The following is a 27,258-nucleotide window of genomic DNA, read 5'->3' as shown; positions in this document are numbered from 1 at the left end:
TTGTATAAACATTCACCCCGTACAGTTAAAGAGAGAAATGAGCTCTAGAGACCCAAACTGTTTTTGTAGCAGGCTGTAAACATGTTTATTTCTGCTGTAAAGTTGGACTTTTTAACATAAGGCTCTATGGGGACTGACTCACTGCAGGAGACAGACTCTAGAGGACACTGTAGGAACTGCAGGCTTCGAAATTAATATTATCTCTTCAGCCTGTTTTTTGCTTAATTTGCATACAAAATCAGCTGTACGACTCCATCTAGTAAACAGTTTGTGTGTGTGTGTGTGTGTGTGTGTGTATATGTATGTTTCATGCATGTTGCTATAACAGACTAGAGTATAACTTAGGCGTACTGCTGCATTATTATTACTACATCTATAACTGCAGACAGACAGACAGAGAGAGAGAGAGAGAGAGAGAGAGAGAGAGAGAGAGAGAGAGAGAGGGTGGGGATAGTGAGACAGTGGAGGAGTGTCTGTTCGAGAGTTCAGTTTTCACACAGCGGCTCACTCTCAGTTTGTCTGGAGGTTTCTCTTTCTGAAGATCTCGTTCTGTCTGTCTCTCTCTCGCTCTCTCTGTATAACTGTCTGTCTCTCTCGCACTCTCTTTGTCTGTTTGTGTCATGATGGAGATTTATCGTTATGGATTATTAATCATTGTATTCCTGCTGCTGATCAACAGTTCACATTCAGTGTATGTCACTGACAACCCAGGTGAGATACACTGCTGATACTATTAAGACTCCTACACTTGAAACTTCTGTTAATACAAATACATTCACTATTACTAAAACAATACCTCATAATACTTTAACAAATGATTCCACCGTTACTCTCTCTATTTTTGATAAAACATCTCTTAAAACCCAGATGAGACACACTGCTGATACTACTCCTACTGTTAATATTACATATGCTTGTATTACAACTAGTTTAACTAATACTGCTGCAGTCTGTACTCCTGCTAATGCTAAACCGTTACTGCTTCTTTATCTAACACTGGAACAATCAGTATGACATCAGTGACCACTAGGAAGACACTCTACTGCTAATATATTACTACTAATACTGTAATAACCACTAATACTGTAAAGAGTACTGGTACTGTAAAGAGTAATAATACTGTAAAGAAGTACTGGTACTGTAAAAAGTACTGGTACTGTTAGAACTACTGGTACTGTTAGAACTCCTGGTACTGTTAGAACTACTGGTACTGTAAAGAGTAATAATACTGTAAAGAAGTACTGGTACTGTAAAAAGTACTGGTACTGTAAAAAGTACTGGTACTGTTAGAACTACTGGTACTGTTAGAACTCCTGGTACTGTTAGAACTACTGGTACTGTTAGAGCTACTGGTAGTGTTAGAACTCCTGGTACTGTTAGAACTACTGATACTGTTAGAGCTACTTCTGTTAGAATTACTAATACTGTTAGAACTACTGATACCGTTAGAACTCCTGGTACTGTTAGAACTCCTGGTACTGTTAGAACTACTGGTACTGTTAGAGCTACTACTGTTAGAACTCCTGGTACTGTTAGAACTCCTGGTACTGTTAGAACTACTGATACTGTTAGAACTACTGGTACTGTTAGAACTCCTGGTACTGTTAGAGCTACTTCTGTTAGAACTACTGATACTGTTAGAACTACTGATACTGTTAGAGCTACTTCTGTTAGAATTACTGATACTGTTAGAACTCCTGGTACTGTTAGAACTCCTGGTACTGTTAGAACTCCTGGTACTATTAGAACTCCTGGTACTGTTAGAACCACTGATACTGTTAGAACTCCTGGTACTGTTAGAACGCCTGGTACTGTTAGAACTACTGATACTGTTAGAGCTACTACTGTTAGAACTACTGATACTGTTAGAACTACTGGTACTGTTAGAACTCCTGGTACTGTCAGAACTCCTGGTACTGTCAGAGCTACTTCTGTTAGAACTACTGATACTGTTAGAACTCCTGGTACTGTTAGAGCTACTGATACTGTTAGAACTCCTGGTACTGTTAGAACTACTGGTACTGTTAGAGCTACTACTGTTAGAGCTGCTGATACTGTTAGAACTACTGATACTGTTAGAACTACTGGTACTGTTAGAACTACTGATACTGTTAGAACTCCTGGTACTGTTAGAGCTACTGATACTGTTAGAACTCCTGGTACTGTTAGAACTACTGATACTGTTAAGATTTAAGATTTACTAAGATTAACTTTTTATTGATCCCTGCAAGGGGAGATTTCAGTTTTTACACTCTGTAAGTCATGAACACACACATAGGCTGAAATATACACACACATGCAGAAACAGGATCCTATGGACATGTACTAATGGAGAGAAGCCAGAGTGACGGAGCAGCCCACAGTGGGCGCCCCTGAGCTGATGGTGGGGAGGGGGTTTGGTACCTCGGCAGTGCTCAGGAGGTGATCTGGCACCTCTCCAGCTACCAGACCAACTTCCATATTTGGTTTGCACCGGGACTTGACCCTCCGGTTCCCAACCCAAGTCCCTACAGACTGAGCTACTGCCGCCCCAAGTAGTTAGAACTACTGGTACTGTTAGAACTCCTGGTACTGTTAGAACTCCTGGTACTGTTAGAACCACTGATACTGTTAGAACTCCTGGTACTGTTAGAACGCCTGGTACTGTTAGAACTACTGATACTGTTAGAGCTACTACTGTTAGAACTACTGATACTGTTAGAACTACTGGTACTGTTAGAACTCCTGGTACTGTCAGAGCTACTTCTGTTAGAACTACTGATACTGTTAGAACTCCTGGTACTGTTAGAGCTACTGATACTGTTAGAACTCCTGGTACTGTTAGAACTCCTGGTACTGTCAGAGCTACTTCTGTTAGAACTACTGATACTGTTAGAACTCCTGGTACTGTTAGAGCTACTGATACTGTTAGAACTCCTGGTACTGTTAGAACTACTGGTACTGTTAGAGCTACTACTGTTAGAGCTGCTGATACTGTTAGAACTACTGATACTGTTAGAACTACTGGTACTGTTAGAACTACTGATACTGTTAGAACTCCTGGTACTGTTAGAGCTACTGATACTGTTAGAACTCCTGGTACTGTTAGAACTACTGATACTGTTAAGATTTAAGATTTACTAAGATTAACTTTTTATTGATCCCTGCAAGGGGAGATTTCAGTTTTTACACTCTGTAAGTCATGAACACACACATAGGCTGAAATATACACACACATGCAGAAACAGGATCCTATGGACATGTACTAATGGAGAGAAGCCAGAGTGACGGAGCAGCCCACAGCGGGCGCCCCTGAGCTGATGGTGGGGAGGGGGTTTGGTACCTCGGCAGTGCTCAGGAGGTGATCTGGCACCTCTCCAGCTACCAGACCAACTTCCATATTTGGTTTGCACCGGGACTTGACCCTCCGGTTCCCAACCCAAGTCCCTACAGACTGAGCTACTGCCGCCCCAAGTAGTTAGAACTACTGGTACTGTTAGAACTACTGATACTGTTAGAACTCCTGATACTGTTAGAACTCCTGGTACTGTTAGAACTACTGATACTTTCCTAGTTCTAGTCACTATTCGAGCTGCAGCATTTTGGACCAGTTGAACAGTCTTTAGAGACTTACCAGGGCAGCCTGATAAAAATAAATCACAATAATATAACCTTGAGGTAACAAATGCATTCAGCCAGAAGGGATATATAGTCCCTCCCGAGAGCTCTTGGTCTACCTCTGGATCTCCTCCCAATTGGACGTGCCCTGAAGACCTCCAGAGAGAGGCGACCAGGAGGTAGCCTAATCAGATGCATGAACCACCACCACCAACTTGACACAAAGCTCATTTTGGATGTTCAAGCTCCTTATCCTATCTCTAAGACTGAGCCCAGGCAGGGGAGTAAACTAATTCAAGCTGATCCATTCTTTCAGTCACTAACCACAGTACATGAACATCATCTGTCCTCAGTGTCCTCCGTGTTCTCAGTGTCCTCAGTGTTCTCAGTGTCCTCAGCGTTATCAGTGTCCTCAGTGTTCTCAGTGTCTTAGGTGTCCTCAGTGTTCTCAGTGTCCTCAGTGTCTTAAGTGTCCTCAGTGTTCTCAGTGTCTTAGGTGTCCTCAGTGTCTTAGGTGTCCTCAGTGTCCTCAGTGTCTTAGGTGTCCTCAGTGTTCTCAGTGTCTTAAGTGTCCTCAGTGTTCTCAGTGTCCTCAGTGTCTTAGGTGTCCTCAGTGTTCTCAGTGTCCTCAGTGTCTTAGGTGTCCTCAGTGTTCTCAGTGTCTTAAGTGTCCTCAGTGTCCTCAGTGTCTTAGGTGTCCTCAGTGTTCTCAGTGTCCTCAGTGTCTTAGGTGTCCTCAGTGTTCTCAATGTCTTAAGTGTCCTCAGTGTTCTCAGTGTCCTCAGTGTCTTAGGTGTCCTCAGTGTCCTCAGTGTTCTCAGTGTCCTCAGTGTTCTCAGTGTCCTCAGTGTCTTAGGTGTCCTCAGTGTTCTCAGTGTCCTCAGTGTTCTCAGTGTCCTCAGTGTTCTCAGTGTTCTCAGTGTCCTCAGCGTTATCAGTGTCCTCAGTGTTCTCAGTGTCTTAGGTGTCCTCAGTGTTCTCAGTGTCCTCAGTGTCTTAAGTGTCCTCAGTGTTCTCAGTGTCTTAGGTGTCCTCAGTGTCCTCAGTGTCTTAGGTGTCCTCAGTGTTCTCAGTGTCTTAAGTGTCCTCAGTGTTCTCAGTGTCCTCAGTGTCTTAGGTGTCCTCAGTGTTCTCAGTGTCCTCAGTGTCTTAGGTGTCCTCAGTGTTCTCAGTGTCTTAAGTGTCCTCAGTGTCCTCAGTGTCTTAGGTGTCCTCAGTGTTCTCAGTGTCCTCAGTGTCTTAGGTGTCCTCAGTGTTCTCAATGTCTTAAGTGTCCTCAGTGTTCTCAGTGTCCTCAGTGTCTTAGGTGTCCTCAGTGTCCTCAGTGTTCTCAGTGTCCTCAGTGTCTTAGGTGTCCTCAGTGTTCTCAGTGTCCTCAGTGTTCTCAGTGTTCTCAGTGTCTTAGGTGTCCTCAGTGTCCTCAGTGTTCTCAGTGTTCTCAGTGTCCTCAGTGTCTTAGGTGTCCTCAGTGTTCTCAGTGTCCTCAGTGTTCTCAGTGTCTTAAGTGTCCTCAGTGTTCTCAGTGTCCTCAGTGTCTTAGGTGTCCTCAGTGTCCTCAGTGTTCTCAGTGTCCTCAGTGTTCTCAGTGTCCTCAGTGTCTTAGGTGTCCTCAGTGTTCTCAATGTCTTAAGTGTCCTCAGTGTTCTCAGTGTCCTCAGTGTCTTAGGTGTCTTAGGTGTCCTCAGTGTTCTCAGTGTCCTCAGTGTTCTCAGTGTCCTCAGTGTTCTCAGTGTCCTCAGTGTCTTAGGTGTCCTCAGTGTTCTCAGTGTCCTCAGTGTTCTCAGTGTCCTCAGTGTTCTCAGTGTCTTAGGTGTCCTCAGTGTCCTCAGTGTTCTCAGTGTTCTCAGTGTCCTCAGTGTCCTCAGTGTCTTAGGTGTCCTCAGTGTTCTCAGTTGTCCTGGCTTCAGCAGCAGAATAAATCTGGAACCGTTCCTTTCTTCTGTCTCTGAGTCACAGAACTTTCCTCTCCACGTTTTTCACATAAATCTTTGTGTTTATGCGTCTGTGGCGCTTGGGAATGTGAAGGATTCAGATCATATTTCATCATAACCTGCGAGCGTGTGTGTGTGTGTGTGTGTGTGTGTGTGTGTGTGTGTGTGTGTGTGTGTGTGTGTGTGTGTGTGTGTGTGTGTGTGAGTGACCTATATGACCTCACACACAGAGTCCCCCCATCTCATTAAATCGGCTCAGTTATTGTATTCTTGTTTATTCTGAACTGAGATGAGCCGCAGCTAACGCTGCACTCTGATTGGCTCTTTTTCTCACAGCTGTTTGAAGGTTTTTGTCTGTTTTTCACATTTTGAACTCTCAGCTTCCAACATGTGGTGTGTTCATGAATCACACCTCTCTTACATTTTCAACGATTGTAGATCATCCTGACTGAGCCTTTCTGTGTATCATGTAGCTGCTGTATACTGTGTGTGTGTGTGTGTGTGTGTGTGTGTGTGTGTGTGTGTGTGTGTGTGTGTGTGTGTGTGTGTGTGTGTGTGTGTGTGTGTGTGTGTGTGTGTGTGTGTGTGTGTGTGTAGATAAGGATAATTTTGCTCTTTGTTGCTCCATGTGTGCATCATTTCTATCAGTTGTTTTACAATGCACTAATGCATTGGCTTACAGGTGAAGAAAGGCATAAAGTTTTTTCAAACTCTCTTTCTCCCTCTCTCTCTCTCTCTCTCTCTTTCTCTCACTCACTCAGATTCTCTCCATCAGGTCCTGTCAGAGTTTAGCAGCGTCCGTCCAATCAGGACAAACTCAGAGGGGCATTTCCTGTCAGATTCAGTCTCTGTCCACCACCTACGACGCAGCAGGAGACACGCCCGCCCTCCTGAAGACACAGTCACATACACAAATAGAAATGTTTTTAAGGACACATCAACATTCCAAAAGGTCCCGCCCACAAAAGTGTCACTATCCAATCAGACAGGGCATGGATGGAGAGGGCGGGGTTACAAAACAGAGGGGGAGGAGCTTTTTTACAATGTAACTGTTTTTGGTCAGGAGCTCCACCTGCGGCTACATCTAAACACTCGGCTTGTTGCCCCCGCAGCCACAATGGAGTGGTGGGAGGAGTCGGGACAGAAACGCTCTGAGCCAATCAGAGACACCGGATGCTTTTACACCGGAGAGGTGTCCAACATGGAGGACACTTCTGTCGCCATTAGCAACTGTGACGGGCTGGTAAGTCTAAGGAGATGACATCACAGTGTGGCCGCCTGTCAATCAGGTCATCAAAACATTCACCCCCCGTACAGTGTGTGCCGATCGAGACATGAGCTAATCAGACCGATTTGGTTTTTTGAACCAGGCTGTAAACATGTTAACCTCTACTGTAAAAACTAGCTTTTTTGAATGGGTGTGTATGTGACTTCCTGTAGTTCTGCAGCCAGCCTCTAGTGGACACTCCAGGAACTGCAGGATTTTAAACTTCAGCATATGCTTCATTTTTCAACACTGGAGGTTGCTGCTTCACAGAAACAAGTCGATTCATGAGAGTGTAGATGAGACCTGCTCAGACACAAACCAAACACTGTAAAACATGAGAGACTAAAACCAAATCAGCAGATTGAAGCCAGATGTGCAGACAGATGAGAGGTATTTAAAGACTCAAAGAAAAGTGGGAGATTTCCCTGATGCAGCCACTCAGCTGATTTAAAGGGGCAGATTTCATCAACAGGTGAACACAACAACACCTGATAACGATAAAGCCAATCCTGAGCTGAGTGTAACTTCTAATTTATCATGTAGAGATAATCTACTGATGAATATGTTGACTCACAGTAAAATAACGCTGACTCCGATTTAATATTAATGACTAAACTGACACCTGATCCTGAAAGCAGATTAACAGGATACCAACTGCAGATTAACTGTAGATTAATGACTCTATGTCTGCAGGCCGGAATGATCCTGATTGGTCAGGAGGAGTTTTTCATCGAGCCGTTGGATGGAAGGAGGACAGATGGAGGAGGGGAAGAGGAGGAGGAGGGAGGAAGAAATCATATCGTTTATCGATCCTCAGCTATCATCAAGACACAACCAGCTGTCAATCAAAGTGCTGACGACTTCCTGAGAGGTGAGAAAACAAAAATATCAACTGACTGAGAAGAGGATGTTATCCTAAACCTGCTTTCTCTCTAATGTCCAGCAGGGGTAGTTTCAAGTCTTCTTCAACACAGCGTGATGTTCATTCAGTAAATTATGGTCCAATTAGAGTCCGAGAGACCAGAGAGAGGGGGAGGAATTAGGGGCAGGGCTAAACAGAGACAGAAAGCTGGAGACTATCGGGGGCAGTATGTGTGGAGATATGTTATTCTTTCTGGCTAACAACTTAAATTAAGAAATTAAAACCTGTCCTAAGTTTTTCCTCTTCGTTAGATATCCTGAGGTTTCTATTGAAGAAAATGTTTCATCCAACCAAATCAAATAAATGACTTTGAGTCTCAGGTCAGACTGCAGAGTGTGTGTTACATGAGGATAAAAGAGACAGCAGAGTAAACGGCGGCTGTGGCTCGTTGGTAGAGTCGTCGCCTCTCAACCAGCCTCTCAACCCCGCATTGCTCCCACTGCTTCAGTCGCAGTGTATGAATGGATTAGTGTTGTACTTACTCTCTGATGTACGTCGCTTTGGATAAAAGCGTCTGCGTCTGAATTGTAGAATTGTAACTGAATCATCTGCGTAAGGTGGAATCTGTCCGTTTGTTAATATGATCTCACAGGACAAACAGACCACGTAGACCATGATGCAATGCTTTATCTAAAAAGACTCAACAGTTTTAAAATGAGCTCCAACTTGACAGACGCAGCAGTGATAAGAAGATGAACACAAATACAGAAGGACATTTTTAGTACTCGTTATACTCAGACAGTTTGACTTCTGTTTGTTAACATCGACCCGTCTGTTTTTACAGTGCAGCTCCTCCACACGTCTGCTGTGTTTCTGCAGAAGGAAAGAATCAAAGTGAAAGGAAACTTGGCAAAACACACCCACACACACACACACACACACACACACACACACACACACACACACACACACACACACACACACACACACACACACACACACACACACAGTCAGCCAGATGCAACGTGGCAGTCGGGGGTTCACAGCTCTGTTTTTGAGTTTTGAAGTTTTTGTAGTTTTGAAATTTGGAGGCAAGGAGGTCCGCTCTCAGGGGTTCAGGGGGGACTTGGGGGGACTCGTTGGTCTTCTGTGTTTGTCTTCACAGCAGCGTCAGCCAATCAGGAGCCGATGTTGTTTCACCTCAGATAAACTTGTCCTGCGGCAGCTCGCCATGACCTCAGAGTGTCTCTGATTGATGATGCAATTTCCTCCTCCACAGATTGGACAGATGTTTTTATGGAACAGATTTAATTAAATCAGGATTCATGTTTGTAATAAAACATGTGTTCACAGGACTTTCTATCAGAGTTCATATTTACATCAGGACAGGGCCTCTACACTGCTCCATGGCCTGTCAGTAATGGACTAAAGCTGTTATATATACGACTTAGGGTTATTATATACATAATGCTTAAAGAAGAAGAGGGATTATTTATTCAGTTTAATACATTTAGTATCAACCCATCTGACTGAACCTTTCATCAAACATTATTCTAACCCTAACAGTCCAGAGGAGAGCACTTTAATATGTTTATTAATAAAATGTTTAAAATGACAGAAACCTAAACCTTAAACTAACTTCTACACCTTTATTGAAAGTCTGACGTTTACTAATGAAACATTGGGTTTCAGCAGGACTGCAGATAAACGGTCTCTATTCAACATGTAGGGGGCACTAAAACAGAAACTACTCCAACCTGCATATCATCACACCTACAGAACAAAATGTGTGTGTACTCAGATCAGTCATGATCTCATCATGTCATCAGTTCAGTTTCAACATGGAGGCTGTTATAAGAGTCAGGTCTGATATTAGAGGACTCAAGTGGTTCTCCTGTTTGTCTCCAGGTCCTCTTTTAGGTTCTCTGATCCTAAACCAGAATGTGCCCCGGTCCAGACCCATCTCCGCCCGACAGCGGCGCTACATTGAAGAGGCTGAACTGTTTAACATCGAGGTGAACGACCTGAGTGTGAAGAAAGAGCGATGAACTGTTGAATGGACTCTTTAACCTCCTGATGGCCTCTTCTTCTCCTACAGGTTCTGTTAGCTGTGGATTATTCAGTGCTTCTGTTCCATGGACGAGACCACATCCAGAAGTATCTGCTCACACTCATGAACATCGTAAGAGATACTGATTATTATTCACTTCTTGATGTAAGTTATATTTCCTGAGTAAAGAGTGCTGAGTCTGGTTGTTCCTGACCAAGCTGCACTCACACGCTGACCGAGATGAGTTTCACTGTTTCAAACAAAGTGTCCTCCCTGAATGAAGCAAGAAAGGATGACTCAAAGACAACATTCAAATCATTGTCATGGTAACGACTCCAGAGCATCTCCACATATGTGGATGAAGTGTGGACTTGCTGACAGCCCCAGACTGATTTAACCCCTGGTTATATTAATAATAATTATGTCAGAGTTATATTTACAGAGTTTATTTATAGAGCTTTTATTTTGAAGGCGGAATTGTTTTCCTGATCACTGGAAAGTTTGAGCGTCACATCTCTTCGGCTGCGGCGCAGTTATCACCAACTCTCAGAAGACGATCATGTTTTCACTCTAACTGTGCGTGGCTGTTAGCGCCCCCTGTCTGTGAGTTAGACTCTTTTTACAATGAGGCTGATTTACAGAGAAAGAGACGATCATTTAAATACAAACTGCAGCAACGCAGAGACGCAGTTTGTTCTGCAGCGCAGTTACCCGAACATTTAACCCTATGATCTCCATGCACTCCGTTTTCATATCTGCACTCTGGATAATATCTAGATAATTTCAGGAGGACTGCTCCGGAGATTCTCCCGATCTAGCCATTCACATATGCTCCTCACAGACTATCCCAGTCAAGGGGGTGGGACTATTCCTGTCAGAGGGGAGGGGGAGCGGGAGTCTCCCGAGGAAAGACGTGACGCAAAAAAACAACACTGAAGTAGCGGACTAAGCAACAGAGTCCGCTACACGACGCTATGAGAATGTTTGTCTTTATATCAATGCTATGTGTAATCTAATGGAATGATAACATCCACAAAAGAGCGGAGAAGAACATTCTGCAGAACAGAAAACATAATGCATATTATGTGCATGGAGATCATAGCGGTTGCGTACAGACACTTAATGCACTGTGCGGCTGTCACTGTATATAAACATCACTCTCCCTCCTATTGGCTCGAGCTGAATTCTCCGGAAAATATCCTGCGCCATTCTCTCATCAGCCCACTCGGAAAAAATACTAATAAGGGTCTGGCCGGAGAAACTCCAGGTGAAGTCCGCGTAAAATCCGGCTGTTTGTATTCACGCATACAGCCCCTCCGGGTAATCTCTGGAGTTTTTCAGGAGATTTCTGTATGTGTGTACCCGTAGGTCAAAGGTCATACTCAGCATGAAGCTCCAGAATCAGTCTGGATCTGGGCAGTGAAGTGTTCTGGTTTCTTACCGGGAACTGGTTTAAAATGATCCTAATTCCTGTCTACATGAACTGGTTCTACACACCAGGAAACCCCCTCCACGATAAGAGGTCAGCTGCAAGAAATGATTCAGATCTTACCTCCACACCTGTGTGTCTGTGTTCCAGGTGAATGAGATCTACCAGGATCACTCTTTGGGCGCTAACATCAACGTGGTCCTGGTCAGGATCGTCATGTTGTCCCCAGCAAAGGTACGCTACGCTACTGTTACCATACCAGAATTTAAACTTTGATATGATTTGAGTATCAAAGGATATCGACACCTGTTTGATACTACGGCCCAAAAATAGAAGTCTGAGAAAACTAGTATTTGGTTATTTATTGCTTTTTATTGTCATAAACTGCAGACAAAGCTTCAGACTTTTTGGATTTTGAAGTGGAACATGTGGTATTTCTCCATTCTGTGAGCTACTAAATAAGACAGAATATCTACGGAGAGAAAGGTCCAATAGAGAACACACCTCATATAGGCTGAATAAATTTTACCTCAGAGTTTTACAGGTTTACTCATTGGAAAACAATAAACTAACAGTGTAGGAACGCCAACAGAGGGGATTGTGTTATACAGCACAGATCCTCTGAGTTTGGCAAATGAGCCATCTCTAATAGAGCTACACATTTTGGAACTCCATACCAGCTAAAATCAGAGAGTGCAGTAGATTTGCTGAATTTAAATTTAAAATCAAATCATGGCTTAAATCAACTCAATCATGTCCTCATCACACATAAACACATTTTCATGAACTCTGTTTAATAATTAGTGTACTGACACAGTATGTTATTATGGCTTTGTTGTTGTGGTGTATTGGATATATATGTTGTAGTATAGCTGTAGTTAGTGTAGTTTTTAAAGTCAAGTGATCTTAGCCTATTATTGTTTTAATATAATGTGTGAATTTCACTGTGGACTAGTGTAATACCATTGTCCAGTGGTTGTGTACTGTCTTACTGCTGTGAAGATGTTGTTAGTGTATGTTTTGTTTCTTCACAGAGACATAGTCTCTGTATCCTGCCTAGGGACTACAGATGTAAATTAGTTTATAGCTAACTCTGGTACAGCTTATTGGCTGTACACTGTCCCTGTCAAAATAAAAAAATGAATGGAATAAATGAAAAAATGCTTCCTCAGTCCCAGGAGCTGATCTCTGTGGGGAACCCTCAGAAGAGTCTGGAGAACGTATGTGGATGGTCCTACCTCCAGCAGAGGGAGCAGAGTCACGCCGAGCAGCACGACCACACCATCTACCTGACCAGGCAGGAGTTCGGTCCCTCTGGCATGCAGGGTACTGCTGATACTACTGCTGATACTACTGCTGATACTACTGCTGATACTATTGGAACTACTGATACTACTGCTGATACTACTGCTGATACTACTGTTACTACTGCTGATACTACTGCTGATACTACTGCTGTTACTACTGCTGATACTATTGCTGATACTACTGTTACTACTGCTGATACTACTGCTGATACTACTGTTACTACTGCTGATACTACTGCTGATACTATTGTTACTACTGCTGTTACTACTGCTGATACTACTGCTGATACTACTGTTACTACTGCTGATACTACTGCTGATACTGCTGATACTACTACTGATACTACTGCTGATACTACTGTTACTACTACTGATACAACTGTTACTACTGCTGATACTACTGCTGATACTACTACTGATACAACTGTTACTACTGCTGATACTACTACTGATACTACTGCTGATACTACTGATACTACTGCTGATACTACTTCTGATACTACTGCTGATACTACTACTGATACTACTACTGATACTACTGCTGATACTACTACTGATACTACTGCTGATACTACTGATACTGCTGACATGGATTTTAACATCATTCATGATGCGTTCCATTTGATCTCGGAAGTCAGAGATTCCGAGTTACTGGTGTGATACATCATCAGGAATGCCCCCCTGAAGTCGGAATTCTGACTTGGAAAAGTGGAGAACCTTCGGTAGCCCAATTTAAAATCCATTATGCTGCTCCATGCATCAATAGTAGTTCAATCTGTGCAATATTGTGTTTATTAGCAACTTATCATTCTTTAAGTGTAATTAAATTTATCATCAATCTCACATCAAGTTGTTTGGTTGGTTCTGTATGCTGGGTTCTACCTCTAACAGTACCACTAAGACTACAAAGACTTCTACATGCAGGACACTACTACTTATCATCATCATAAATAATACCAGTACTAATACAAACACCGTCTCTGAGACCAGACCCTGACCCACCCTGACCTCTGACTTCTGATCTCTCTGCAGGTTATGCTCCGGTCACAGGGATGTGTCACCTGCATCGGAGCTGCGTCCTCGTCATTGAGGATGGTTTCTCCTCAGCCTTTGTAGCGGCTCATGAAACAGGACACGTGTGAGACACAAAAACACTCTAACTTCATTCATGTTTGTAGTCAGAACTACAAATCAGTCATAATTCAAACATTTTTCAAGAGGACAGTTTAAAGCAACAGTCAGATGAGTCAAAGGTGTACAAGACAGTAATGGACCTCAAGGTGTCCACAAAGACATGATAAGAACTCCAAGAGGAGCATGAACAAATGAGAAGAGTGAACAGTGTCCGCATAGACACGATAAAACCAGGTGTCGTCAAGGAGTCAGTTTGGACTACCAATTTTGACCCCCAGGTGTCCAATTAAAGATGATAACGACTCCTTGATGTCCAAAAATAGATAATTTTTTACCCCTGGTGTCCATGATGAATTAGATGACAGTGACTTCAAGCTTTCATGATAGAGAACTAAAAGACTCCAAGATGTAAAAACAAATGTCTGTCTGTCTGTGTGTCTGTGTGTCTGTGTGTCTGTCTGCCTGCCTGCCTGTCTGTCTGTCTGTCTGTCACAGGTTAGGGATGGAGCATGATGGCGAGGCTAACGACTGTGAGGATGACGTGGAGTTGGGAAGCATCATGTCTCCACGAGTTCAGGCCACCTTTCATCGATACCACTGGTCTCGCTGCAGCTGGAGGGAGCTGCACCAGTACCTGCAGTGAGTCCTAAAAACAGTACTACAGTATACTGAATGTAACAAACAGTACTACAGTATACTGAATGTAACAAACATTGTCACTGTATACTTACTGTGACCCAAAGGAGACACTGTGTCCTAATTGACTCCACCCCTTTCTCCCTGTCATCAGAACCTATGACTGTCTCCGTGACGACCCGTTTAACCACGATTGGCCCGCTCTACCTCAGCTGCCGGGCTTTCAGTACTCCATGGACCAACAGTGTCGTTTCGACTTCGGACCGGGATACAGTCTGTGTACTGCAGTAAGTCTCAATGCTCACCTGTTTGTGTCCTTATCTGTGTGCTCACCTGTCTGTCTGTTCACCTGTCTGTCCACTCATTGTTTCCATGAAAACAAAACCCTGCTGGACACAAAGATCCTGTCACTGAGACTCTTGTCCTTTGGGTTAGAGTTAGATATTGCTGAATTCTGTGATAAATCTAGATGAACCGGAGGACGTTTAGTGAAGAACAAAACTAAGGAAACATTTACAGTCTAACTTTTAGAATGAAACAAAGTGACTCTCTGAACTGAAACAGGAGATTTTTGTTTTCTGGTGTTTTTGTGAGACTGTGCTGCACAGATGTGACTCTTTGATGTGTGTTTTGATTGGACGGCAGCAGAACATCTGGTCAGAATGTCTGAACATTTGATGACATCATACAGAAACCTTACCCGGGAGACTGATTAACACTACAGATCTTTCATCTGATGACGACTTTATTCTGGATGTTTCCAACAGTTCAGCCTGATGATGAAATGATTGTGTTGTACATTTGAACGAAGTTACATACTACATGTAAAACATTGTAAACACAGGAAAACCAACCGGGGACACAGAGTCATCAGTCAAAGCTTCTACAACCTGTTACATCTTCTTCCAACACCTTTAATCTTTTTTTTGTTAAAGATATATTTTGGGTTTTTTTTATGCCTTTAATTGAGAGACAGGACAGTGGATAGAGTTGGAAATCAGGGGGAGAGAGTGGGAAATGACATGCAGAACAGGAGCCACGGGCCGGAGTTGAACCGGGGCCTCCCGCCTGGAGGACCAAAGCCTCCATACATGGGGCGCACACACCACTGCGCCACCAGTGCCCCCCAACACCTTTAATCTACTTGAAAATGATTTAAAGAGACCAGCTCCCCCAGACACATATTTTCCTGCAATAGATTTCAACTGCAGGAGACACAAAACGTAAACAAATTTTTAATGTAATTTTTCAACTCATCCATTCATACGCATCCACACACTGATGGTAGAGGCTGCTTGGTAAAGAGTCCATCAGTATTAACTCATCCATTCATACACATTCACACACTGATGGTAGAGGCTGCTGTGTAGAGAGACCATCAGTAGTAACTAATACAGGAGGAGCTGGGGATTGAACCTTTGACCTTCAGGTTGAGTGGTGACTGACTCTCTCACTGATCCACAGCCGCCTCATAAAGAACCACAGCTGCAACTTCAACAACTTTATGAGCTGCTGAATATAAACTTAGATTATCATGTTTACGATTAGTTTTTGTATTTTCACATGTTCTAAGTATCTTCACACACGTATGTTTGTCTGCAGTACACGACCTTGGAGCCCTGTAAGCAGCTGTGGTGCAGTGCGTACAACAACCCGTTCTACTGTAAGACCAAGAAAGGCCCGCCGCTCGATGGGACCAAGTGTGGACCAGGGAGGGTGAGGACAAGTTCAGGAAGTCGAGGGTTAATGTGTGGCTGCGGTCCAAACTGAGATATGTCTGATGGATGTGTGTGCTTCAGGACTTTATGTTCTCCCAACTCTGTTGATCTAGTGCCATCATCAGGTCAATATTTTAATGTATCCAATACTTTGGTTTATAAGCGCATACCTGGAGATTTGGTTTGACAGTTGATTTAACTAGAGCTCATGTTATTCATCTCGGTATTTTAGGATAACAACACAGGTGTCTCGATGATAAAGAGTTTATTACATGTGATCTAGAAAACGGCTGAAATTATCTGGTTATTAAGGCAATGTTACAGTGAAAATAAAATAAACAAGCCCAGACCTCAAGAAAATAACTTGTATTAACTTGATATCACAGGAAAACTGAGTTAAATCAAACGTATGGATCCATGTCCTTTTAGGATACGATACAGGACCATACAATAGAAGACGAGACCATAAAAGATGATATGATACAAGGCCATATGATAGAAGACGATACGATTTGATACAATACAAGACCGTATGATAAAAGACCATATGATAGAAGACGATACGATACAAGACGATACGATAACATTTTATACGATACGATGTGAAACAAGACGATTGAAGTGGATACAATACAAGGCAATACAAGATCATGAGAAACAAGGCGAGAGTATTAGATAAGAAACAATTTGATACACTTTATTGACGCTTGGGGAGACTTTGACTCGGGCTTCAGTAAAGAACAGATCTCAAAACGTGCTGTTAATATGTATATAGGTGTTGGACTGCAGCAGTACTACACGTAAATAATTATAAGGCTCATAAACAGATGTCCTGATGATGTCACGGTCTGTTGTTGCAGCACTGCTTTAAAGGTTATTGCATGAGGCTGACCCCCGACATGCTCAGACAAGATGGCGGCTGGGGAACATGGAGTCCATATGGGAGCTGTTCCAGGACCTGTGGAGGCGGGGTCAGGTTTCGGACTCGCCGCTGCGATAACCCAGCGTGAGTAGGCAGTTAACAATTGGTGATGTCACAAATCAGATGCACCAATCAGAGAATCTAACCTGTTGTTGTTCTCAGTCCAGCCAACGGGGGGCGCACCTGCTTCGGAAACAGTTACGAGTTCCAGCTCTGCAGCCAAGAAGAGTGCCCCCCCCTCACTGACTTCAGGTGAGAAGGTCTACTGTTCACTCTGTTATCGATTAACTATCACTGACTTCAGGTGTTCGCTCTGTTATCAATAAGCTATGACTGACTTTAAGTGTTCACTCTGTTATCAATTAGCTATGACTGACTTTAAGTGTTCACTCTGTTGTCAATTAGCTATGACTGACTTCAAGTGTTCACTCTGTTATCAATTAGCTATGACTGACTTCAAGTGTTCACTCTGTTATCAATTAACTATGACTGACTTCAAGTGTTCACTCTGTTATCCGTTAGTAATTATTATATAAACTGTATAAAAAGATGGACAACATGGCAGCTCCCTAAAAGTGAAGCCAAACATTTCAGAGCTCCCCCTGCTGGCTGGCTGCAGTGTAGCTCATTAAGCTCTGCCTCCTCCATGTTAACAGATGGAAGTTGAGTCAAGCTATAAAGTGAAAACACTTTTCAGATTAATGTTTGGTTTCTCTCTTTAACGTTAGTTATTTGATATAAGAAAGACCAGATGCAATGTTATGATTGACAGCTGTGTTGACCAATGAGACTCCTGCGTTGCTGTGTGCCGGATTATCAGAGTAGAGTAGGAGAGGAAACGTAACAAACACAAGAGTCACTGAACTGTGAGTGACTTCTTGAAACAGACACAAGAATCTGTTCTGCTGTGGACTGAACCCACCTGAGCGACCTTTGACCTTTTGGCAGGAGGTTGAAGGTATGTTTTGGTTAAATACTGCTGCGCAGGCTGACTCCACATGAACGACATGTCAGCTCCTGTCACAGGGAGAGTTTGGCTTCACAACAGGAGAAGATGTAGACGTGTCATCCATCTTTATGAGTCAGTGACAATGACTTCAGGTCAGTTTTATTTCTGATTTACTGATTTATTGTTGTTGTTGTTGTTGTTGTTGTTGTTGTTGTTGTTGTTGTTGTTAACAGGGAGGATCAGTGTAAAGTCTGGAATCCATTTTTTGAACATGAAGGAATGAAGCATCACTGGCTGCCTTATCAACACCCTGACCGTAAGTACACACATTTAAATACACACATTTAAATACACATTATATACACACATGAACTACACACCCACCCATTTTTCCAAACTGAAGATTAAATGAGTTTCCTCTTTGTGTGTGTGTGTGTGTGTGTGTGTGTGTGTGTGTCTGTTCAGATGTTAATGTCATCAGTCAGGAATCTGTTATAAAAGGAAACTTGTGGTCACTCGTCTTTAACTCTTTACGCTCTGAATAAATATTTAGTTTTCTCTCTTTGAACTTTGAACATTCCACCTTAAAAGTTCCTCCTTAAACTCTGAGATATGATGTATAATGATTTTATGTTGGGTGTGTGTGTGTTTGTGTGTGTGTGTGTGTGTGTGTGTGTGTGTGTGTGTGTGTGTGTGTGTGTGTGTGTGTGTGTGTGTGTGTGTGTGTGTGTGTGTGTGTGTGTGTGTGCGTGTGTGTGTGTGTGTGTGCGTGTGCAGCTGACGAGCGCTGCAGTCTGTTCTGTCAGTCCAAGGAGACGGCGGCCGTGGTTTCCATGAACAGAATGGTGCATGATGGGACGCCGTGTTCCTACAGCGACGCCCACAGCGTGTGCGTGCGAGGAGAGTGTGAGGTCTTTATTTTCAGTTTCTCGTTAGTCTGTTTTTTATATTAAGGAAGTTTTATTGGTACAAAAAGTCTGACATGTGTCGAACAGATATGAGTCCAAACAGGAAGTACCGATAAATCACTAAACACTAAGTGTGTTTACAAGATGTCTAAAAAGCTCATTTGTTATTTCAGTGCGACTCAAATTGGACTTTTACAATCCGTGTAAAACTAAATCAAACTTCTCACAGTCGGACTAAAACACCTGGATAACGTCCGTGATTACACCTCAATCAGAACCAAACTGGACTGGACAATCTGAGCATGCTCCACAGTTACCGCGCTTGGTGTTGACCCGGAAGTCGAACTGCATTAATGTGTATAAGAACAAACTGTGATGAAGGTATCTACATGGCGAAGATTACGAACAAAATAGACCGGAATCTCATTTATAAATATGCACACCATGGGGCCTGAAACTGGCGTACGCCATTTCCCACACAAAGTTTGTGATCACCTTCATCCTCACGGAGGGCCGACAGCTGGACTGAATAATAGAGTCAAGCTGATCTGTTGTCGTCCTCTGTCCCTGTGCCCGGGCGAGCTGACATCATATGTTTATAGTTCATAACCAACTCACACGATCTTTCCTCAAATAGAACATATTCCAAAGTGTTTTTCTTTGTTGTTTTTTGATAATCTGACTTGAACTGCTCCACACTGCCCCTATGACTTCTGATGGTATTGCAACATTTGGTTTGTGTCCGTAAGCTTCTAGAAAACCCAAGTCCTCCTTAGAGGGCCACTGATCCAGAAGCTAAGATCTCCTCTTCTCCTCTGTCCTTACTTCCTGTCTACTCTTGCAGCATGTGGGCTGTGATGGACAGATTGCGTCAGACCAGCAGGTGGACCGATGTGGAGTCTGTGGAGGAGATAACTCCAGCTGTAAGATCATCAAAGGAAACTTCACCCGCAGCACCAAGAAAGCAGGTCTCTGAAAAACCTCTAACCACTTCAGGCTGCAGTCACTAACAAGAACTACCTCTGGAATAAGTCATTATGTTCCCATGGTCCAGGTTACCTGAAGATCCTGGAGATCCCTAAAGGAGCACGTCACCTGCTGATCCAAGAGTTCAGAGAGACTCCTCACATCCTGGGTAAGAGGGAAGGGGGGCTTGTCATGTCAAACACACAGAGGTTAGAGTTCACCATTTGTGGAATACTTTTTTAGACAGTTTCTTTCTCCAGCTATGAAGAACCAGGAGACGGGTCACCTCTTCCTGAACGATGAGGACGAGCTCCCTGACTCTCGAGTGTTGATTGAGAAAGGTGTAGTTTGGGAGTACATCAACAACGAGGAGCAGGAGTCCATCCAGACCACAGGACCACTGAAATATGGAGTCCTGCTCATGGTCAGTGTCCTGATGAGGGAGTCCAATGTGCTGTCATTGTATCTGAATCTGAATGTACCATTTGCCTGTGTGTCCGTCAGGTACGTTCCCATGACGACTCCAAGGTGACAGTGTCCTATACGTATATCATCCAGGACCGTCTGTGGTCCTCGCTGGAGTCTAACCTGCTGCAGGAAGACGCTATCTTCTACGAGTGGGCCCTGAAGAAGTGGTCCCACTGCTCCAAACCCTGTGGGGGAGGTAAACTACTTTGTTGTAGTCAGCTGACTATGTGGTTACCAGGGCAACAGCTGCATGGTAGTTTACAGTATAGGGTCGGCAGTAGCTCAGTCTGTAGGGACTTGGGTTGGGAACCGGAGGGTTGCTGGTTTAAGTCCCGGCACAGACCAAGTCCGGAAATTGGTCTGTCACCTGGAGAGGTGCGAGTCCACTTCCTGAGCACTGCCGAGGTGCCCTTGAGCAAGGCAACTAACCCCAAAACTGCTCTGGATCGCTCTCATTCTGAGGCCTCTCCATTAATGCATGTCCACAGGATCCCGTTTGTGCATGTGTGTGTATTGTGGCCTATGTGTGTGTAGCACGTTAATTAAACAGAGTGTAAAACTGAATTTCCCCTCGCGGAATTAATAAAGTCTAAATTATTATTATCTGGTTGTCAGGGAAACAGTATACACGGTTTGGCTGCAGGAGGAAGGCTGATGGAAAAATGGTTCACAGGATGTTTTGCTCCAACATCAACAAACCGAGAGCAATCAGCCGCAACTGCAACAGCAACACCTGCAGCTCGCCACGGTAACGCACAATTACCATGGTAACACACTGCTGATACAGAGCTCATCATGTTCAGTTAAGGAGAGATCTGCTCCGGCACTACAGAGTCAAGGTTTAATCGAGTTTTGGCTAGATCCTAAAAATTGTCCCATACTGGTACAAGAAGCACCAGAATCAGTTCCTCATAATGTGGGCTCCAAAAATTATTTAAGGAGCTGCAAGCCCTGAGCTGAGGTAGCAACTTCGGTGGACTGTTGGTGTACACAATCTGATCGTTGTCCTGCATTAGCTGGAAAGGTCACATTTCTACAGCTGCATTGGCAAAGATGACAAAAATTATGTTCATGAGTGGAAATATTTCATCAAAGTTCTGGAAAATTTGGGATTAGGTCTGTTACTTATAGCCTCGATTAAATTATTGTATGCTTCTCCCATTGCTAAAGTTCAAACAAACAGCACAATCTCTCAGCCCTCTCTCCCGCCAGGGTTGCCCACTGAGCCTGATTCTCTTTCCGATCTAGCAATTGAACCGCTCGCAATGGCTCTTCGGAACAGCCAGGGTGTCTCTGGTGTTTGGAGAGGGGGTACAGAGCATAGGGTGTCTTTATATGCAGATGATCTCCTATTATATGTTTCAGACCCAAATACCTCTCTTCCAGCAGTTCTCTCCCTGCTTGAGCAATTTGGATCTATATCTGGATACAAGGTTAATATGCACAAGAGCGAACTGTTTCCAATTAACAGAGAGGCGTTTGACTTAGACGACAGCGGTATTCCATTCCAAATTGAAGAGACACTATTTGCCTATTTGGGAGTGGTTGCTGCCCGACAATTTAAGAACATTTTGAAAAAAAATGTATTACCCTGTTAAACCAGGTCAGAACACCACTATCAAAGTGGTCCCCTCTCGCATTATCGCTCGCTGGGCGAATAAACTCCATAAAAATGAATATACTCCCAAAATTTAGATATTTGTTTCAGTGTGTCCCAGTACTTGTTCAGAAATCGTATTTTGTTTCACTGGATTCCATTATCTTCTCATATATATGGCAGGGCAAGAGGCCTCAAATTAGCAAAGCCCTGCTTCAGAGACCCAAAGGGGATGGAGGTTTGGGGCTCCCTGATTTCCATCACTACTACTGGGCTACCAGTATTCGTTGTATTGCTTTTTGGACTCGCTTTTATCTCCAGCCCGACAGTCCAGACTGGACATCTCTGGAGCTAAATTCATGCCGAGACATCTCCCTCCCTGCACTCCTCAGTGCGCCGCTTGACTGCCCCATACCAAAATCACTGGATAATCCAGTGGTACGTCATACCCTTCGGGTGTGGCCCCAATTTAGGAGATCCTTTCGATACAAACTCTTTTCCCTTTTGAGTCTGATTGCCTCCAACCACCTTTTCACCCCCTCGCGTTCTGACTCAACTTTTTGGACTTGGCATGAAAGGGGCATCAGATCGTTTGCGTAATTGTTTGAAGACGGCTGTTTTGTTTCCTTTAATCAATTGACTGAGAAATACAATCTACTAAAAACGCACTTCTTTCGATATTTACAGGTGCCTTTTTTCCATTCAGTACCCATAGCTAACCCAATAGATACCTTTCTTTCCTTTGACCCACTGTCTAGAGGTGCGCTGTCCAAGTTACACAATATCAATTCGATGCTGATATGTTCACCACTGGACAAGATTAAGGCGGCCTGGGAACAGGACTTGGGACACATCTCTGATGACCAATGGGACTCCATTCTTTTATAATACATAAATCCTCAATCTGTGCTTGACATTGTCTACTTCAATTTAAGGTGGTCCACAGGGCTCACATGTCCAAGGTTAAGCTGTCCAGCATCTACCCCGATATAATTCCCACCTATGACAAATGCAATTATAGTGATGCTACCCTGATACATATGTATTGGCTGCGTCCTAAATTGCAGAAATTCTGGCATGACATCTTCCATACTTTACCTACAATATTAAAGAAAAATCTAAGCCTTAGCCCTACCCTTGCCCTGTGTTGCTAGTGGAGATAAACCCCACCTGACTTCTACAGAACACTGCATGGTCGCTTTTGCCACGGTCTTGGCCAGACGTGCAATCTTGCTGAAATGGAAGGGTGCTGCCTTGCCCACGCTTTACCAGTGACGTCAGGATGTAATGTCCTGTCTCAAACTCGAGATGTTATGTTTTTCTGTCAGAAGCTTGAAGAGGAAATTCTATGAGACATGGGAACCTTTCTTAACCAACACTCAAACTAAATCATCATGAGATGAACTTTGATCTGGCCCTTGGTATAAAAAGTAAGATCTGATTCTGTGTGGTGAGCTGCAAACTAACTCTTAGATATTACGCCTTAATTTTTTCAGGACAGCTGGGGATGGGAGGGTGGGAAGGGCTTTTGCACTTTATCAGGTATTACTGTCACTGCCACAGAGACTTGTTTGTCTTACTTGTTCTGCACATTACTATACCATTTGTGGCAATGTGAAATATTACTGCCCAACCCTGGTGTTTTCTATGTTTTATCATTCTTTTTTTGTATTTTGTGTTTATATATATATATATATATATATATATATATATATATATATATGACGAAAACTCAATAAAGATATTCGAAATAAAAAATGATGTTCATGAATGTTAACGTCATGGTCAACCATTCAAATCAAACATTTGAAAGTTGTTTCCTAGAAATTACAAAAGCAGCTTCAGCAAACAATTTGATGTTTATAAAATGTGACATAGTGCTTAATATGACTACATGGTTTAAGAGTTTATGGACATAGTAGAAAATAAAAGTAAAGGAGGATATAACAACTGTAACATCCTTCTCTTTCTGACCTTCAGCTGGGTGACCGGAGAATGGGAGGACTGCAGCGCCTCCTGTGGTCAGACAGGGTGGCGACGGCGCTGGGTGAGCTGCCAGCAGGTGACCAGCACAGGACAGGAGGAGAAGGAGAAGAAGCAGCAGCGGTCGGTGCACAGCAAACTGTGTGGCGAGGACCGACCAGAAGGCAAACAAACCTGCAACCGTTTCCCCTGCCCCGCTGCATGGCGAGCTGGGCCCTGGACCCCGGTATTGAAAAAAAAAAGGGGACTTTTCATAAACTCCAAATATTTATTTCACACTTTTGACACTTTCCACACCAGTCTTCGCTGACTGCATAAACCATCCATCGTTCTGGACTACTTAACACTTTATGGTTTTGCGACCCAAACTTTCTTTTGAGACTACATCAATCATCCTTTTCTGCTGCCTCCCTCTAGTTTTGGATCTTATGTTGAATTTCTGTCTTTCTAGACTACTTCTAACTTCACTACCTGTAACTTTCGTCACTCTTGATTACCTCGTTCCACATTTCTTGGCCTACCACAATAACAACTCAAGAGCTGTGATATTTGAAGTTAAATATTAGTTTTGAACTTGGTCTGATTGATATCTGTTTGTTTGTAGTGTTCTGTATCATGTGGAAACGGGACTCAGGAGCGTCAGGTTGCATGTTCGAGTCCTGAGGGTTTAGTCCAAAACTGCAGCGAGCCTCGACCAATCACAAACCGTTCCTGCCTGGCCCCACCCTGCAGTGGTAGGCATGAACCAATCCAGTACTAATCAAGCAGTATATATTTGTGCACTCAAAAAAGCGGGTTTCAGTGTAACTAAATGTGTTTGTCTCCCCCTGCAGGCGACCAGAGGAACTCAATAATTCAGTGGTTGTCCAGATCCAACCCAGACTTCCCAGCTCTAAAGTCCCCTTCCAGTAAAAAAAAAACACAGACTCCTCCTCTTCCGGTCTTTTTTCCTAATTGTCTAGAATACTGTAACGATAAAATTCCTGTATGACAGTGCTTGTTGTTAGCTTTGGGCTCCCTTCGTTTTAATTCAATGACTCTTGTACCCTTGTAAATAAAAATGGTAAATTTGCACAAACTGCAGATATATATAGTCTTTAAACAGCTTAACTAATGATCCTGAAATCACCTGCTTGGACTCACTGATAACCTACTCTGTCTCCAGGGCAGCGTTGCCGTGGTGACCGCTCAGTGTTCTGTCGGATGGAGGTTTTAAGTCGGTACTGCTCCATCCCTGGATACAGGCAGATGTGCTGCAAGTCCTGCAATGAGATAAACTCCAGCAACTCCAGCAACCCTAGTAACTCCAGCAACCCAGATAACTTCAGCAACGTTAGCACAACAAACCCACCAACCACCAACATCAGGTGAGAGACAGGGTTGACAGGGGTTTTTCCATTATCAGCTACGGGCTAAATCACGGCTTATGCTGGCCTTACACCTAACAACGTTTCAAGCTATTTCAAAGCCATAGACAAACTTTTCAAGCTCCCATGATCTCAGGCCTCTTTGTCCTAAGAATAATTTGAATCCAAAAATCTGTCCTAACCTGTTGTCTCTGATATTTATTATTCTTGTCTTGTAGTTCCTGGAGTTTAATCACAGAGATGATGACTGCGTCAACATCCTCTTGGTCCAACAGCAGCTACATCATCAGTGACATCATCGGTGACTTCAACAGCACTCCACCTGTTGATGTCAGTGTAACTCAACCTCCAACCAGCAGGATCAGCACTGACTTCATCTATGTGGACTACAATGATTATGATGATTTTTCTGCCTACGAGGATCCTTATATTCCCTCTGACCCAACTGAAATAATTTCAGTTATTACTACAACCACTGCTTCCACTACTACCACTACTACTGCATCTACTACAAGGCGCCCAAGAAGAACTGCCCCACCACATTTGTTCAAGAGGAAAACTACCACTCCAATATTGCCACATGCTACAGCTACTGCTGAGAGTACAACGTTGGTGCCTGTCAGGACGACAGAGTTCCCCATCACAACCACTGATGACATCATCACTACAACATCAGTACCCAACAAAACATCAGGGGGGCAAAGCCTTCAAACTAAAGATTATCAAACAAAAACGAATCCAACGCCAATATCCTCTTTCATACCGCTCTCCAAGAAGGAGAACAACTCGGTGGACGAGGTTCCATACCGGATTGTGGGATTGGACGGTGATATCTCCAGAGGACAGCAGAACCACTTTGTACCACGGATGCCTCCATTCCGGGAGCGAACACAAAACAAACGCATCCAGCAGCTCCTGAATGAGAGACGACGAAAGGACCTTTTGAGGAGGTCCGACGGGAGCCGAGAGGGCAGGACTGACAGGAAACAGGGAAGATTGTAAAAACTGGTTTGAATTTTATCGTTCACTCACAATGCCGCATGTCCAGCTTGCTCACTTCCTGCTAACGCTAATAAACTCTTCACGAGAAACAGAAACAGACTGTAGAGCTGAAAAAAACTGAAAAACTGATGATGATTTCTTTACTTCTTCCAGAAACCTTTGAAGCTGTTCAGACCAACAGTGAAGCAAGTCTTTAGCCCTTTTCAGAACGCCGTTTCAAGACACAATATTTACATCCCTGTTTCGCATTCAATCTAAATGTCACAGAGGCGTAATGGGGGGACCAAGTGATCCCTCCCTTCTGTACACCAATGTTACACCACCATGGAATCAATATGAATGTACGTACAAAGACGCGATGGCAGCTGAGCTTAGTTAGGATGCTTTTGCTGAAAGGCAGTCTGATTCAAGTATCTTTAGTTTGAATGTGGGATTGTGTGTTTTCGCCGTTGGTTAAACACAACCTTGTAATATTGGCCCTTCCAGTTTAACGACCTGTAAGCTAGGATCAGTACCAGGTCCCAGTTTGATGACCTGTTAGCTAGGTTCACTACCAGGTCCCAGTCTGATGGCCTGTTTGCTAGGATCAGTACCAGGTCCCAGTTTGATGACCTGTTAGCTAAGAGCAGAACCAGGTCCCAGCTTGATGACCTGTTAGCTAAGAGCAGAACCAGGTCCCAGCTTGAAGACCTGTTAGCTAGGATCAGTACCAGGTCCCAGCTTGATGACCTGTTAGCTAAGAGCAGAACCAGGTCCCAGCTTGATGACATGTTAGCTAAGAGCAGAACCAGGTCCCAGCTTGAAGACCTGTTAGCTAGGATCAGTACCAGGTCCCAGTTTGATGTCCTGTTAGCTAAGAGTAGAACCAGGTTCCTGTTTGATGACCTATTAGCTAAGAGCAGAACCAGGTCCCAGCTTGAAGACCTGTTAGCTAGGATCAGTACCAGGTCCCAGTTTGATGACCTGTTAGCTAGGATCAGAACCAGGTCCCAGTTTGATGACCTGTTAGCTAAGAGCAGAACCAGGTCCCAGCTTGAAGACCTGTTAGCTAGGATCAGAACCAGGTCCCAGTTTGATGACCTGTTAGCTAGGATCAGTACCAGGTCCCAGCTTGAAGACCTGTTAGCTAAGAGCAGTACCAGGTCCCAGCTTGATGACCTGTTAG

General features: G+C 43.6%; 1 protein-coding gene across 1 annotated transcript; it reads left to right on the top strand.

Annotated features, from left to right (window-relative positions):
• The first annotated feature begins 503 nt into the window (after positions 1-503).
• Positions 504-26,445, top strand: LOC110000117 (A disintegrin and metalloproteinase with thrombospondin motifs 2-like). Its single transcript, XM_020655292.3, has 25 exons — positions 504-711; positions 6,290-6,771; positions 7,489-7,666; positions 9,566-9,672; positions 9,756-9,839; positions 11,287-11,370; positions 12,309-12,462; positions 13,476-13,581; positions 14,073-14,216; positions 14,368-14,500; positions 15,816-15,929; positions 16,792-16,937; positions 17,016-17,105; positions 18,036-18,118; positions 18,580-18,713; positions 19,555-19,678; positions 19,765-19,845; positions 19,937-20,100; positions 20,181-20,340; positions 20,760-20,892; positions 23,722-23,950; positions 24,329-24,458; positions 24,558-24,632; positions 24,890-25,091; positions 25,310-26,445. Exons 1-25 carry the CDS (start codon positions 621-623, stop codon positions 26,091-26,093), a joined length of 4,212 nt encoding a protein of 1,403 aa, XP_020510948.2. The 5' UTR covers positions 504-620; the 3' UTR covers positions 26,094-26,445.
• Positions 26,446-27,258: the final 813 nt, after the last annotated feature.

The sequence above is a fragment of the Labrus bergylta genome, chromosome 14 (assembly GCF_963930695.1).
Source record: "Labrus bergylta chromosome 14, fLabBer1.1, whole genome shotgun sequence".
Lineage (NCBI taxonomy): Eukaryota > Metazoa > Chordata > Actinopteri > Labriformes > Labridae > Labrus > Labrus bergylta.
This window is presented reverse-complemented; position numbering and strand designations above follow the sequence as displayed.

What these genes read in the sequence shown, in the direction of transcription:
- LOC110000117 (XM_020655292.3), top strand. Translation starts at nt 621, where the DNA reads ATGATGGAGATTTATCGTTATGGATTATTAATCATTGTATTCCTGCTG. An exon ending in GCGTGCGAGGAGAGTGTGAG is followed by an intron (nt 18,714 to 19,554) that starts GTCTTTATTTTC and finishes CTACTCTTGCAG; the next exon opens with CATGTGGGCTGTGATGGACA. An exon ending in AGAGACTCCTCACATCCTGG is followed by an intron (nt 19,846 to 19,936) that starts GTAAGAGGGAAG and finishes TTCTTTCTCCAG; the next exon opens with CTATGAAGAACCAGGAGACG.